Below are 16,310 nucleotides of genomic sequence, written 5' to 3'. Positions count from 1 at the left end.
TTGCTGCCTCTATCTGAAAGAGGCAGCAAAATGGAGTAGAGGGGGTGCTTCAAAGCAGCAGCGCTGTGTGGAGCCCGGGGCCAGACTCTGGGCTCCAAGTGGCACTGCTGCTTTGAAGCATTGTGGGGAGCCCGGGGTCAGCAGGGGATGGCTTGAGTCCCCCACTGGCCTCATGTTCTTTGAAGCGCTTTTGCCATTGAAATGCAGCAACACCCTTGGAGCTGGAGTCAATGCAAACTGATTAGCCAATTAATCTAAATTTAAGATCCCTAGTCAGGGCCAGAGCAGGTCATTCTGGGCTGCTGTGGGGATCCCCAGACCCACCACCTATTCTGAGTGGCATGCCTCAGTAGGCAGGGACAGGGTCCAGGATCTGGTCTGGGGCGTCTGTCCCCGATTTGGGCTTACTTCTCTGCTGCTGCTGGAGGCCCAGCCAGTAGCTACCCATCTCTCTGCTCTGCTCAGAGAACTGGACAGCCAGAGAGTGGCAGCTGCAACAGGGGACTAAGGCAAGTTTTGGGGTGGCTATAGTTCCTGTAAGCCCTCTCAACAATGTCCCATGAACGGCTGATGGGGACTTTAAATTAGTTATATAAAATTTAATAACTAACTAGAGAAGCATTTACCAATGCACATGGCTAGCTTATGTTGACATGTTCTCACTGTAGTTTCCTTTATTCTAGTTCTCCCACCTCTCTCCTGTTATAGTCACACTGGTAACCTGATTTAAATTAGACCCTGAGCTCCCTGAGGCAAGGTCTCTTCTACTCTATGTTTGTACAGCACCAAGCACAATGGGGCACAAATCCTGAATATACAAGGTAACATCAACATGTCTGGAAGAAATAACAAATTCAGGAGAGGGACAGGAATTTCAAGGCAGAAACAAAACAAAATTTATAAGGCCAAGGAGCTAGATAACAAATATCCAGGAGGTTCTCTCACTTGGAAAGACATCCACCATCGGAAACAGCTTGTGGACTTTTACCTCCTCTGGACCTTTGTAATCACCCAAATATGCTCTTACAAAAAGGGATACACATTCCATGAGGCCCTCTCTCACAAACACACACAAAGACCCAACAGGATTAGACAACACAGGCACTTGCAGACATTGCTAACACAGCAGAAAAAACAGTTTATAAATGGCCATGATCTACCCACTTCTATGTATACAATAAGGCAAACTTGCATTCTATCTGTAAGCCTGGTTATAGAACAGGCCCATTGACTATACTGCTGTAATGATGTGGAGAATTGGTATCAATGAAATAATTCATCAAAAAGGCACAGCAGAAACCATTTATTAAAAACCCTGTGGTAAATTAGCTGGTCTGCAAACTTCCTGCATCTCCCTTAACTTCAGGTCTATGAAGGCAGCTCTCAGCTGCTAGGAGATGAGAAGCTAAGCGTCTCCTACAGTTCTCCAGTGGAATCTTTCCCCCTCTCTCCACACTGTGCTCACTGAAACACCCAGCTGCCCATCCTAAAGCACTGAAAAGGAGATGAAAATCAGAGGGAGAGAGAATGGGGACATTAGCTTCACTTTTCCTCCATATTCCCTAAAAGAAACAAGTGTTAATTATCAAAAGACTGCTGGGCTAGAATAGCACTTTTCCTCCAAACCCATATTTGCCTTTGTTAGTAGGAGTGTTTATCATATTACCACAAAAGATTAATAGAATCACAGAATACTAGAACTGGAAGGGACCTCAAGAGGTCATCGAGACCAGTTCCCTGCCTTCATGGCAGAACCTAGCACCATCTAGATCATCCTTGATAGATGTCTATCCAACATGCTCTTAAATACCTCTAGAGATGGAGATTCCATGAGCTCCCTAGGTAATTTATTCCAGTGTTTAGCCACCCTGACCACGAGGAAGCTTTTCCTAATGTCCAACCTAAACCTCCTTTGCTGCAATTTAAGCTCATTGCTTCTTGTCCTATCATCAGAAGCCAAGGAGAACAATTTTTCTCCCTCCTTCTTGTAACTCTCTTTTGGATACTTGAAAAACAGCTATGATGTCCCCCTCAGTCTTCTCTTTTCTAAACTAAAGAAGCCCAGTTCTTTCAGTCTTCCCGCATAGGACATGTTTTCTAGACCTTTAATCATTTTTGTTTCTCTTCTCTGGACGTTCTCCAATTTCTCCACATCTTTCCTGAAATGTGGTGCCCAGGCCTGGACACAATACTCCAACTGAGACCTAATCAGTGCAGAGTAGAGCGGAGGAATGACTTCTCATATCTTGTTCACCACACTCCTGTTAATGCATCCCAGAATCATGTTTGCTTATTTTGCAACAGTGTCACACTGTTAACTCATATTTAGCTTCTGGTCGACTATGAGCCTAGATCCCTTTCTGCAGTATTCCTTCCTAAGCAGTCGCTTCCCATTCTGTATGTGTGAAACTGATTGTTCCTTCCTAAGTGGAGTATTTTTGTCCTTAGTAAACTTCATCCTATTTACCTCAGACGATTTCTTCAGTTTGTCCAGATCATTTTGAATTATGACTCTATCCTCCAAAGCACTTGCAACCCCGCCCAGCTTGGTATCATCTGCAAACTTAATAAGCATACTCTCTATGCCAATTTCTAAATCATTGATCAAGATATTGAACAGAACTGGTCCCGAAACAGACCCCTGAAGAATCCCACTTGTTATGCCCCTCCAACAGGACTGTGAACCATTAATAACTACTCTCTGAGAAAGGTTATCCAGCCAGTTATGCACCCACCTTACAGTAGCCCCATCTAGGTCGTATTTTCCTAGCTTATTAGTAAGAAGGTCATGTGAGACTGTATCAAATGCTTTACTTTTCCATACATAAGAACACAAATTTGTATGCACGGAATCAGGATAAAAGAAAAGATAAAACAAAATATACTCCACTTGCCAAAAGATACAGCACAGAGAGCCACCCGTGATTGGTACAACACAGATTTCAAGTTTAGTGATGGATTTTTTTGTGTGTCACTATTTTAATTGTTTTCAAATGGATCTATTCCACAAGAGTAAAACTCTCCTCTGAAAGTGAGAAAGATCCCTCCTGAAATCTCCAATCTCCTGCTTTAACTAGGCATAGTTCTGAAAGTGTGCAGAAAACACAAGGGGGCAGGTGATGTCCCAACACACAACACAAGCAGCAAGTCAAGTGACTGAACTTTTGAATGCAGCAAGCTGACCCCTGGAGCAGATGTTTTGATGTTTGCAAACTCCCTAGGCAAGGCAAAGGGGATAATAGCCGTTGCTAGGAGAAGAGTTTCTCAGAGCAGCAGGCTTTCTGCTAGGCCTTTGCACACAAACACAACCAGAGTGGGGGGGTGGAAAGAGAAAAAATGGCTTCTGGATTGTACAAGAGTTTGCCATCTGTTTTTACATCAGTGCATTGTTACTGGTCCCTTGAGCAGATTAACTTCTTGATTCATCCCCGGGCCTCTCTGCCTGCAAGACAGAGCTCATTAACAACAAACACTACAAATAAGATACAGGTTAGTCATTGTGCACACGCACACACCAACAGCACAATAATTATAGTCCAACAGGACTGTCTGCCAGAGAGTACAGCCTCTCTTAGGGTGCTGTTGGTGAGGGGAGAAGGCTTCTTTTCTGAACAGGGTGAAGGGACAAATTTTAGGTGAACTCTTTATTTTAGAGACTTTCATGTGCCCCAAGGCATCTTTCCCTTTGCTAGATAGATGGGTCACATCCTTAAAAGAGTATAATAAATAATCAATATTGATTCTTTCTGACCATAGAATCCCAAAGCACCACTGAATCTTAGTGGCTACCACAGTGCAATGTAGCAGTTTCGGTGCTAGGGACTTGGGGATGTAAAATTTCAATTAACTGGCTAAATTGAATAGTCGATGCAAATTGCATTGACTATTCGATTAGTTGATAAGGGTGCTTCCGCCTTCAAAGTGTAGCAATACTGTAGGGCTGTTGCTACACTTCAAAGGTGAAAGTGCTGTGAGGAGCACAGGACCAGCAAGGGACTCAAGCAGGCTCCCACTGGCCCCGTGCTCCCTAAGGCATTTCAAAGCGGCAATCCTCGTGGAGCCCAGGGTCAGCTGGGGGCTCTCAGTCCCCAGCTGACCCTGGGCTCCATGTGGTGCTGCTGCTTTGAAACGCTGCAGGGAGCCCAGTGTCAGGCTCCATGTGGCATTTCAAAGCGGCAGTGCTGCATGGAGCCAGGGGTCAGTGGCGGAGTCCCCAGCTGGCCCTGGGCTGCACACAGTGTTTCAAAGCGACAGAACTCGGGCTCCACATGGCACTGCTGCTTTGAAGCACCGCCCCTTCTCCCCTCCTTGCTGCCTCCTTCAGGTAGAGGTAGCAAGGTGGGAGGGAAGCAACTAGTCAACTAGCATGTCAACTATCCAATAAGCATTTGCTTATCAGATAGTCAACTAATCGTTCACATCCCTACCAGGGACACCGTGCAAACAGTCACAGGATGGGAAGAGAGAGTAACATTGCTAACAAAAACTGCAATTGGGATTTAGGGACAAAATATAAATGGCCAGCCTGAAGTCTGCTCGGGTCCCCAGGGCTAACACCCTATTCTTTTGGATCTTTAACAAGGATAAGCATTCAGTGCTTCAGTTTTACACCTCCTTAGAAAGAATGAACACAAGCCTGTCATGTGAGAAAATCTCTTCAGAAGCTTGTGTGTCTTTCTAAGTTATATCCTAGGGGAAGTCCAGTATATACACCCTGCTACTCCCACAGCAGCCAGGAAGACAGAAGACATTGCTCCCTAGTTACTAAGCCAGGCCTCAAACAACAGATCTAGTTTGATATCAATACAAATTATAGCCATGGAACAGAGGTAGGCCCTCCCCACGCTCCAGCCTGTAACAGAAAACCCCCATGCTTTGCCATCCCCTATATGGCCCCTCCATACCTTCATAACAGTCCCGCACAGTGCCGAAGTAAACATAGTACTGGTCATTGGTGAAGAAAAGGAGGCTGAGCCAGGAATCGAAGGCATAAATGGGCACAATGAAGAGGATCCGGACAATGTAGCGCTGCTCATTGGGGCAGCTGTAACAGCGCAGGTGCATGTAAATCTGAATGGAAGAAGAAGCAGAACAGGATCAGTGATTGGGACAGCCAAGGGGGACTGAGACCAAAATACAGATTCCTCTTTGGAGCAGGTGATCTAATGCAGTCTTAAGATGGCAGGAAAAAAAATGGTTACTTTCATATGGCCACTCACAGTGGCCTGTGTGAAGTGAGCTGGGGGTTAAAGTACAATTTCTAATGAGACAGGACTGAAAATTCATTTATTATTTTTTGCTAATTACCACCAAGTGCGGTCTCATGTTTTCAAGGCCTCAATCATATAGGATGAGCATATCAGGTTGTTGTTATTGTTAAAGTGACATCTTGATCTCTGAGCAGTTTTATACGCTTTCTCACGACTGTCATGAAAAAACACCAGAAAGTTCCTTCACAAATGTTGTAAGTAGATGGATAAGTGCCAAACTCCACTACTCGCTGGTAAGTTGTATTACTATTTTGACAGCGCAGCCATTACATGTACTGCTCTGGTAGGTGGGCAAGAGGCTGGCATTTCATAGCTCTGAAACTGGACTTTGCACAGAACCATAAAGTCATAAAACTTGTGCAGTTGATAACCAATAGAACTGAAAATTTTTAGTCACTCAGAATAATTGGCTTAGACAGATACCATGTCACAATCCCATCCACTTTCTCCAACGGTCAGGGAGTTCATTAGTCATTTCAAAATTAAACTAAGTCACACACCTAAAAAAATTCTCCCCCAGCATCTCTGTTTTCTAACCAAGTTCACCTTTACCAAAATGAACACCTAGTAGGGAAACATGGCCTGGGTAAAGAAAAAAAGCCTAACAGCACATACTGACGGTCAATCAGGGCCTAGTGATGGAGGACCTGGTGGTTGACAGTAAGTGTTGCACGCTGGAGGGCAGGGAGTGAGAGATTTCGCACTCCCTCCACCCCCAGGCCAATCAAGTCTGCCCCGGCCCTGCAAAAGAGTGCCACACTTAGTCACCCGCCAGCTGAGCAGCAGCTGGCAGTTGACTCTAGTGCCAAGCCCCTTGCAGGGTGGGAGAAGACTTCAGGCGCTTCCCCCGCCCCCAGGTTAATCAGGGCTTGGGGGTGAGGGGAGCACATGAAGTCTCCTCCCACCACCAGGGACATGGGCGCCTAGAGGGAACCACCAGCTGTACAGAACAGCGATTCTCTCAGGGGGGAGGGGCAAAGACTTCATGCGCTTCCCCACCCACAGACCAATCAGGGTCTGCAGGCAGGGAAGCAAGGAAGTGTCCTGACACTGCCTCTCTGCCTGAGACCTCCCTCCCCCCGCCTCTTCCAGGATGGCCCAGGACCACTTCAAAAATTTCTGAAGTAACCCCCAATAAAAATTATTGCCCACCCCTGCTCTAGAACAAGGTCTTTTGCATGTAGTTTTTCCTTACAATCCAGCTTTAATCCTTCAAATTCCGTTTCTCCCATTCCATATTACAGCCTCTCCAATCTGGTTCCCATCCCTTGCATGCAACTAAAACTGATCTCACAGTCTTTAATAAACTCTTCCTAGCCAAAGCTCAGAACCATATTCCTTCCTTATTCTCCTTGACCTGTCAGGCAGCTTTAACACAGTCAGCCACACTCTCTTGAAATTCTGACCCTCCATTGGCTCCTGCAACTGTCCTGTCCTGGCTCCTGCAACTGTCCTGTCCTGGCTCCTGCAACTGTCCTGTCCCTCTCTTACTGCTTGTTCACAGGTTCCTCTTCATCATCCCCCTTTCAACTTTCTGCAGGGGTTTTCAAGGAGTTCGTCCTTGATTCCCACATCTTCTCCCTGCAAACTCAAACTGAACCTTCTCCATGTAGCTCAGTGATGAGCAACGAAAAAGAGTGAGTGGCACTCCATCTTAGTGGGTCACAGCAGCCTGTGGCCTACTAGGGTTCCACCTGCAGCGTCCCTGTCTGGTGTCCTCCCCCCTCCTCCGCACCTTTTGCGCACTGGGGAAGAGCCCTGCACTTCCTACCACTCCCCCTCCCTCCCAACACTTTTGGAGCACCATGAACTCACTGATTTGTCCTCTGTCCCTGCTCCTCCCACACCCTCCCAGAGCTTGAACAGCCCCGAACAGCTGATCTGCTCAGGGAGGAAGGGAGAGGAGTGGGGGACAGAGCACAAATCAGTGGATTCATGGTGCTCCAAAAAGGCTGGGAGCTAGAAGGAGGTGTAGGAAGTGTGGGGCTCCAGTGCCCCAGTGATGCGGGTGGGAGGAGACAGAGAGGGGTCTGCAGGTCACAGGTTGCCCATCACTGATGACAATTCATAGATTTCTAGCTCAGACTTGTCTTCTCCTGTCCAATCTAGAAGTTAGACCTGTCTCTCCGACCTCTCCTCATGGATGTTTAACTGCTAATTCAAACTCAGTATGGCTAGGAGACAGCTCTTGGCTACCTCCTTTTTGCATGACTGTGAACACCACCATCATCCTGCCCATCACTGTATAACATGGGTAGCTGTTGCCTATGACTCAGGCCTCTGTCAACATCCTCATAGCCAGGCTGTATCTAAATCTTGCAGATTCTTTCTGCATCACATCTCAGATACAGACTTTCCTATCTGTCCACATAGCTAAATCTCTTCCCTGTTCTCATTGTCTCAATGACTGCAACATCCTTTACTCGGGCCTGACAAATACCTTCTCCTGTTCCCCTGTTCAGTCATTCAGAACACTGTTAGAAAGATCATTCTTCTAGCTCGTCACTTGGACTACATTGCCCCTTCTCCTTCAATCCCTCTACTGGCCCCCTCCTTCCTATCAAACATACGCTATTTATAGTCACTTTCAAGGCTCTTTACCACCTGATCTCTTATTCACTATCTAGAGGCAATAGCTGATTTTGCCAGCTCATACTGGTCATTTCCAATTCCCTCTTGTTGAGTGTTGAAACAAGCACCTTCATGCTTTCTCCCAAGCTGGCCCACACACTGGGAGGAAGCTGCCTCATTATCCATCTTCAAATCCACCCTCAAAAAAAACCTCTCCTCGGCTGAGAGGTCTACAAAAATCCTGGCAGCGAGGCAGCTGGTATGCTGAGACAACTGCCTGTCATACTGGCCAATCTGGTCTCATGGTTTCTTGTATTCCCCTGCCTTTACCCATCTGCTGGATTTTATCTTATACTTAGAATGCAAGCTCCTTGGGGCAGGGACCATCTGTTTGTTCTCTGCTTGCACAGTGCTTGGCACAAGAGGATTCTAATCCGTGGCTGAGGCTCCTTGGTGCTATGGGAATATAAAATACCCTCCCACCCCCAAGCATACTAAGCATCACAAGTCAAGCGACTCCAGGTTTCCCTCTCAGCGTTAGAGGGATCTCACTGGAGCCTTTCACTGTGTGCACAAGATCACATCAGGTAGGGAATGCCATCTGACAGATCAAAGGCACATTTAATCCAGTCCTCTGTCTCCAACACCTGCAGTGCTATACCAGGGGAAGAACTTTTTCCTACTCTCAGCAGTTGTTCAATGTGCACCCTGAAGCAGGAAGGTCGATAGCACGTATTCTTACCAAAGCTAGAGGCATTACAAGTGTTATCTTATTCATCAGTGACGCGATCTCTTTTCAGACCTCCCTAGACTATTTGCCTTTACAATATGCTGTCATTTTCCAACTCAGTTCTCTGGAATCTAAACTCCACACCAGTACTAAACACAGCCTGATAAATTTCAGGGCATGTGCTTCCCATTTTGTGTTACAGTCCACATGATAACTACACTAGAGAAGGGGATGTTGGATTGGACTTGCTCTGGCACCCAGAGAATCCGGATGACATAGAGTGGCCAGGCGTTGCCCCAGAAGAAAGAGAGAAAAAGCAAAACAAACATTTCCTGCTACTCCTTTCCGTAGCGGAAATCAGCTTGTGGAATTCACTGGCAGGGAAGGCCATCAAGGCAGGCACTGCAGCCTGGATGATTTAAAACAAACAGCTGATCGTTTAATGAACTAATAGCTGTCATAACTACAAAATGGCCAGATAAGAAAAGAGGGTAATTAAGCCTCCTAACTTCTGGCACAATCACCTGCTTATCCTGCCAAGTGATGGGGTGTGCATCCCACAATGGCCCTGCAAAAGCAGCGTTGGATCAGATGAGCCCAATCAGCTAATGAAGCTGCAAAGGGGGGAAGCTTTAGGCTGGAGGAAGCTAATTAGAGAGATGCTCACATATGAGAGAAAGGAAGGGCTTCTATAAAAGACAGGCAAATGGAAAAAGATGGGGCAGTAGGGAGAAGGATATGGTCACTCCAGGGAGATTTGTTTGAGATGCTACAGAGATAAGCTGCCTACAGTTACTCCCTGGGAGGGGGAGAGTGAAGAAACTGGCAAACCCAGAGAAGTGGGGAGGTGCAAGGAGGTATGGAAGTAGCTCACAAAAAGGCAGCAAGGGACAGGGAATGGGCCTTGCCTGCTGCATAAAGGATCTCTGAGCCCAAATGGGAGCAGAGGGCAGGATGGGGTTGTGGCACTGAGAGGCAGTGAAGCAGAAGAGTGCTGGAGAGCAGGAACCTTGACTCATTCTTTTCTGGGAGGGGCACTGCAACAGTGACCTACTGGCCAGGGGGCTGCGCCAGGGAGAGGGCAGCAGTGGCTTCTGAGAGTGAGAAAGGAGCTGCAGAGGAGAAAATGATGGGGTGTAACTGCTGAAAGGGGCATCAGCCTGACCGACCTAATTATCAGATCTCACAGGCGGTGGCGCCATCCAGAGGCAAAACAGGGTGCTGTCACATGTCACCACCCCCACTTAGAGCACTACTCAAAAGGCCAAGTTGAGTATTACTACTGGACGGGAGGTGGGAGTTCACATTCCTCTGAAACAGGTGTGATGGGTTCGGAGCAGCTCTGCCATAACTCAAATACTATACGCTGGTCTGGCAATTGGGGTGTTTCCTGTATGACTATATTGGTTTAACACACTAGAAGCTATCAGGAAAATCAGGCAGGCAGGCAAAGAGCAGTTTGGGATAAGCCATCTCTCCACAAGCGCTGTTGAGGGGCAATGCCAAGGCTACTAGCTTTGAAGATTTTGGCTAACAAAGGTCTGCTAACACAGCTGACTAACAGGACTCTGGCAGGTTTAAAAAAGGAACACTCTTGGGAGAGGAGGGAGTTGTACAGGGAAAACAGACTCAGATGCCTGATACCCTACTGTTAGTGTCTGAAGAAGCTAGGCCTGCCTGGGTGGCTCTCAGGGGGTGACAGGCCAGTAGATAAGAGATACTTGCAGACTGTTAATGTATAAATCAAGGATGGGGAACCTTTTTGGGTCAGGGGCCGTTGATCCACGGGGGGGAAAAAAAAAGTTAGCCAGGGGCCACACATACACAAAAAGCCACCCTTACAGATATGGCCTGGACTGAGGAGAAAGGCACTCCTCACATTTTTTTCCCACACACCAGAGCCTACAGGGGCCCAGGCTAGACTGTGTGCACTCCAGCCCCTTGGTGGTGCAGCGGTGGGGGGTAGAGCACCAGTGTGGGCTCTCCAATGCTGGGAGGGGCCCTGAGCCTCTGGGGCCAGATGCAGGCAAGCCAGGGGCCATATCTGGCCCCCAGGCCTCAGGTTCCCCACCCCAGTATAAATCCGTGTTCTCTATTTTTAACAGAAAAAAAAAAGTTTAAACCGTATGATTGGTTTAACAAGCTGACTGGTCACAGACTTCCCAAGTGAAGAACTGCAGATGCCAGAACTCAAATCAGATCTGCTAGGCAATAATGGTAGAGAGAACCTTTGGTCTGAGTGGGAGAGTTGCAGAATTCCTCCCTGACAGAGATGAGGCATGAGGTCTAAGATCTGACGGGGTGCACTTAGAGACCAAAAAGGGCGACAGATTTTCAGCTAGTGCAGTAACTGTGACAACAGCCACTAGCTGCAGCTATGAGATACCAGACTGAATGGGCCAATGGCCTTACCCAGTACGACAATCCGCTTGTGCCACTGCAACTGAGAGCCTGACAGAAAGATCCTTGATCCTCCACATCCTTTATAATACCCTCCCCTCTCCTCACCTGTCAATGCCCTGGGGCTCATAGCTAGAGCCCTGCAAATCCACAGGTATCCGCATCCGCAGATGTGAATATCTGTGGCTCGTTTTTGCAGATATGGGTGCAGATACAAATGTTATATCCATGCAGGGCTCTATTTATAGCTAGAGGAAGTTTAATTATTACAAGCCTGAAGACAAAGAGAAATAGGAGACGTGTGTAGGCAGCTCCCTGGCTACTGCGATACTATGCAGAATTGTGCCATAGTCACCAAACCTCAAACTTGCATGTTTCTTTTTTTCCCCCATATGCACACAAAATATTGCATCTCTTCAGAAAGATGGAGTTCTGTTTCTCCTGCTGCTTCCTCCCTATGCATCAGCATGTTCTCAGGGAACCGAGCAGATCGCTAAGCAACAAGGTGTAGGCACCTCCACAACTCTCATACAGCCCTTCTACCACTCCACCTGAAGCTAAAGATTCTCTCTCCGCTTAAACATTTGCCTAATACAGTACTAAGCACTAGTTCCATTTATTGAGTTACAGGCTAAAATATTTTTCATCTTGGTAGGGGGAAAGGTGGGGAATGATTATCTCACACAGTAACTCAAAGTAGAAGGGGAGAGCTAAGCTGAAACAGAATCATTCCTGCTCTGGTCACTAACAAACCCCAAAAACAGGGATTTGGCACCACTCTGGAGCTACCCCCATCCTGCCAAAAGGGCAGAGACATCCCTCACTCCATGTATCTTTACCCTCTCCCCCCAAAAACTGGGTGGACAGTGTTACAGGGATCAAACACCAAGAGAGTCTTACCTGATGGCAGGTGATGAGCAAAGCTGTCCACACAAAGAAACCTGAGATGGCCTGAGCCGCAGTGGTCATTAGGAATATTGGCTGCTCCATAGCCGTGGGGCTGCCATCGTCAGGCATCCAGGAGAAGTTGGGGGCTGCAACAGGGGTAGTGGCAGTGGAACCCAACTCGGGCGCTGACATGACTCCAGTCACCACTATCATTGTGCCTTTGGGAAAGTGGTTCCACCAGGGTTTCTAAAGAGCCTCCTTCAAACTGAGCCCTGTCAAACCCAAAGGGGAAAAATACAAAAAAGGCAGAGATTAATCTCAACTGTATGGACGCAAAGGTAAGAATTTTCTGCATTCACACCATGTTTTTCACATGTGATCTTAGAATGCTTTCTAAGCACTCATAGCACTCTCTGAGATGGTTAGGTAAAGACATAAGGATCACTCACAGCCACATCTAGGGTAAAGGATGTTAAGGACTAGTCGACTATCCGATAAGCAAAAGCTTCCCCCCCGCCTGCTGCCTCTATCAGACAGAGGCAGCAAAGAGGGCGGGGAGAGGGTACTTCAAAGGGGCAGCACCACACAGCTGAGCCCAGGCTCAGTTGTGCGGGGCTGTCCCTTTGAAATGCTGAGGCAGCATTCAAAGAGCAGCACCGCACAGCTGATCCCTGGCGGCTCAGCTGTGCTGCACTGCCCTTTGAATTCCGCCTCCGCTGTGGAGCCTAGGGTCAGCAGGGGAGTCCTGAGCTGACTCCGGCTCCATGTGGCATTTCTAATCGGCAGTGCAGCATGGAGCCCCCCCACCTACCCTGGGCTCCATGTTGTGCTGCTGATTTGAAATGCACAAGAGCCCCTGCTGGGGACTCTTGTATATTTCAAAGCTGGTGCACTGCATGCAGCCTGGAGTCAGCAGGACTTCCCACTGGCCCTGGGCTACACGAGGAGTTCTGAATTCCTCCTTTGAGGAATGCGGAAGTGCCTGTCAACTTGTCGATGAAATTCCATAAATTATTTGATTAGTCAATTAACCGATATTTAACAGGCTTACTCTAGGGTGAAATGAAACAGCTATTTAACAGCACAAACACCACCAGCCTCTTCCTATAGAACAGTTTAGCCAGGAAGTAAAGAATACTGCATCCACCTGGCACTACATAGGAATTCAGGTTTGCAGAATTTAAATTTCCCAAACTAGAATGTGGCCAGGACACCCCAGTAAACATCCTTACCCTTTAAAACATGTCTCAGAGTCCTTCTATACTGAACGGCCAGCATTTTAGATTTATAGCTCATTTGAAACAGCACCACAAGCAGCCCAACATGTAATATTACAGAGGGGAACTGATTCAGCATCAATTCCAAAGGAAAATGTCCTTTATTAATTACCACCACCACTTGGAGGATGTACACATACCAAAAGCATTCCTAGGGACACTCTGCTGGGGCCATGTTGCTTCTAAATGAGAGGCTTGCATGTGTGACCAATAATTCTACCGATGGAAAGAATTCTACCTACTTTCTTCTCACTTTGCAAAGAGAAGGAAAACAAAAAGTAAGTTGGGGGGAAATAGCTGGGTTATTTCTAACAAGTTTATCCATGAATTATGGTTGCCAAAACTGGCAAGAATTTCAATTACAAAGCATTCTGGTGAGTGTACCAAACACTGGCACAGAAGAAAACAGTGCATGGGTCTGCAGAAGGACTGGAAATTTTTTATGGTTCTCCACTCCCTTTTCTTCTTCCGTTCGCTGCGCTTTCTCTGAAACATTCTGCCTTCAGGCTAAAATTTTCTACGCTTGATGTCTGCCCAAGGGTGATTAAAAAAAAAAAAAAAAAAAAAGAGGGAAAGCAGTTCAACTATTTTTGAGCACAAGATTATACTTTTCCCCTTACTAAAAACAAAAAATTCTTGTGACTTTCAATTCAAACATCCCTGCAGAAAAAAAAATGGCTGAAGCTTTGAACACAAACTTGAATGGAAATTGCCCTCACTGAGAAGCAGGGCCTTTGCTGATTATGGATGAAACTGGTTATGATTGGACAGTGTTCTAAGCCTTGGATAAGCCCATATTAACACAGGCAATAGATATTTCTACAGAGCTCATAAGGTGCTTATCTAGAAAGGATTCATAGGAGATGCATCCATGGTTAACTCAGTGAAAAGTCCAGTCAGCTATCATACTGCAAATCTGTAGGGACAAGGGAAGCTCAGGAGAAGTTCTTCTGCATTTCTTCTAAAATGTGAAGGGGCCAAGAGGGCTCCTGAGGGTTACCATATATGAACTTTCAAAAAAGAGGACACAACTGAGAGGGAGTGTATCTGTATCAACACCTACCAGCTCATGTTGTATCAATGTGTTATATAGTACTATGTTTCTCAACCAGTGGTACGAGTACCCTTAGGGGTACTCGAGAGAAGTCTGGGAGGGTATGCCAACAACTGAAGTTTGGAGGAAAACTGAATTTTTAAGTTTTACAGCACTTTATTATTTTTGTACTTTTTACACCCAAAAATTTAATCACCCACCCAGATACGATTAAGTTGTTTAAACAAATGTGTTGCAATGGTATGAAAAAAATGTGTCTGAAAAGTGTAGGCACTGGGGGTTCTTTAAAAAAATTATTATATATAAAGGGATACTTTATATAAAAAGGTTGAGAAACACTGATATAATATACAACATGAGCTGGTAGACACAGATACACTCCCTCTCAGGTGTGTCCTCATTTTTGAAAGTTCAAATATAATAACCCTACGCCACACAGTCCACACACTAGCAAATTTGTACCAAAGTAATTCTACCCTAGATAACACTGATCTAAGCTGCCCTAGTACTAGCAACACTGGGAATCCTAGCACAGATACAGTTTTAATTGCTTTTTGTTTTTTAAAAGCCTCATGTCTCCTTCGGGGATCCAACTAAAAATGGTGTTAAAAGTCACCTCAACAGCCTTAACCCCATCCACACTAGGGATCCCAATATTGTTAATATTGGCACAGCTGCACTTCTGTTAGCCGCAGCGTGGAAGTTCAAACATTCACCACACGTAAAAAGGACTATAGCAGGGATGGCCAACCTGTGGCTCGCGAGCCGTACGCGGCTCGTGAAGAAAAAAATTACGGCTCCTGACGGAACCGGGACAGAACCCAGAACCACTCAGGTCAGCCGCTCTCACGGCCGGGCTGCTGTAAGGCACATGCGTGCTCACGGCCTGTGCCATTCCACTCTCAGCCTCCAGCGCACTGTGTCATATCCTGCACATGCTGGCCAGGTCACACTCAGGTCCCAGCCTGCACCTGCTAGCAGCTGGCTGCTGAGTGCAGGCAGCGGCAGCAGCTCTGGGCATAAGGTTAGTGGGGGAGAGAGATTGGATTAGAGCGGGAAGGGAAGGTGTCTGGCTCTGGGGAAGGGGAAAGGGGTGCGCACGGCATGACGGACATTCAGCACACACACCCCAGCGCCTGGAGGGAGACGCGCAACTGTAGTGGCGGTGGCTCCGGGACCCGAGAATAAGGTTAGAGTGGGATGGGGGGGAGGGGAAGAGGGTGCCTGGCTCTAGTCTGGGGGAGGGGAGGAGAGAGCAGGGAAGGGGAGGGAAGGAAGGGGGATTGGGGTCGGTTGGGGGAGATGAGCATGGCATCCCAGCCAGCACATCTCAAGGCCGGGAGTTCAGCACATGCGCCCCAGCACCTGGAGGGAGACGTATGTAGCTGTAGTGGCAGCTCCACCTCCGGGACTCGAGAATTAGGTTGGGGGGGGGGGGCGAGGGAATTGGATTGGGGGTGCCTGGCTCTGGGGAAAGGGAGGATGATTGGGTTGGGGGCTGGGGTGTGCCTAGCTCTGGGGAAGGGGAGGGGAATTCGGTTGGAGGTATGCACCTGGCTCTGGGGAAGAGGAGGAGGACTGGGTTTGAGCCGGGGGAGGGGTGCCGGGAGTGGGGGGGGGAGGGAGGGAGGGAGAAGAGCAGGCAGTGTGCTGCCTGAGACCCAGGATCCCCAGGTACTGGCCCCAGCGGTCTCTGTCCCCTCCTCCTGGCCAGAACCTCCTCCCCCTCTCCCCCCAGTACCCTGCCCAAGCACCCACCAGCAGCCTGCCCCAGCACCCTGTCCCCATCAGCACATTGGGGCCACATTAGTGAGGCTCGGGGGGTTTTGGAGCAGTTGTTTTTTTGCATCTCACTTGTGTGTACCTGACTGACTTTTCTGTGGGTCAGTGACCCCTGACTCAAAACAGGTTTCCTGCCCTTCTCATAAAGACAAAATACTGAAGCATTTTGTGTTCGACATAATATTTTATTTAAAAATGAAGCCTGGCCAACAAGCCCACAATTGGGGCCAAGCCCCCATCTGGCCACAGAATCATAACTCCTATACCACCCCCCAACCCCAAACCTGAGCGTATCATACACTGGAACCCCCTGTCCTGAACCTCTCACATCCCCAAAC

At 47.6% G+C, this 16,310-nt stretch overlaps 1 protein-coding gene across 8 annotated transcripts in view; it reads right to left on the bottom strand.

Moving 5' to 3' along the window:
* TMEM184B (transmembrane protein 184B) overlaps positions 1 to 16,310 on the bottom strand; it is a 57,048-nt gene that overhangs the window by 12,786 nt on the left and 27,952 nt on the right. For all 8 annotated transcript variants that reach the window (XM_075936989.1, XM_075937008.1, XM_075937002.1 and 5 more), the window contains 2 exons: positions 11,872 to 12,131; positions 4,905 to 5,070 (listed from right to left, as the gene is read on the bottom strand). In XM_075936989.1, coding sequence (XP_075793104.1) covers positions 4,905 to 5,070; positions 11,872 to 12,072 — 367 coding nt within the window. In that variant the 5' untranslated portion in view covers positions 12,073 to 12,131. The remainder of the gene's footprint in view (positions 1 to 4,904; positions 5,071 to 11,871; positions 12,132 to 16,310) is intronic.

This window comes from Pelodiscus sinensis, chromosome 1, assembly GCF_049634645.1.
Source record: "Pelodiscus sinensis isolate JC-2024 chromosome 1, ASM4963464v1, whole genome shotgun sequence".
Classification (NCBI taxonomy): Eukaryota; Metazoa; Chordata; order Testudines; family Trionychidae; genus Pelodiscus; species Pelodiscus sinensis.
This window is presented reverse-complemented; position numbering and strand designations above follow the sequence as displayed.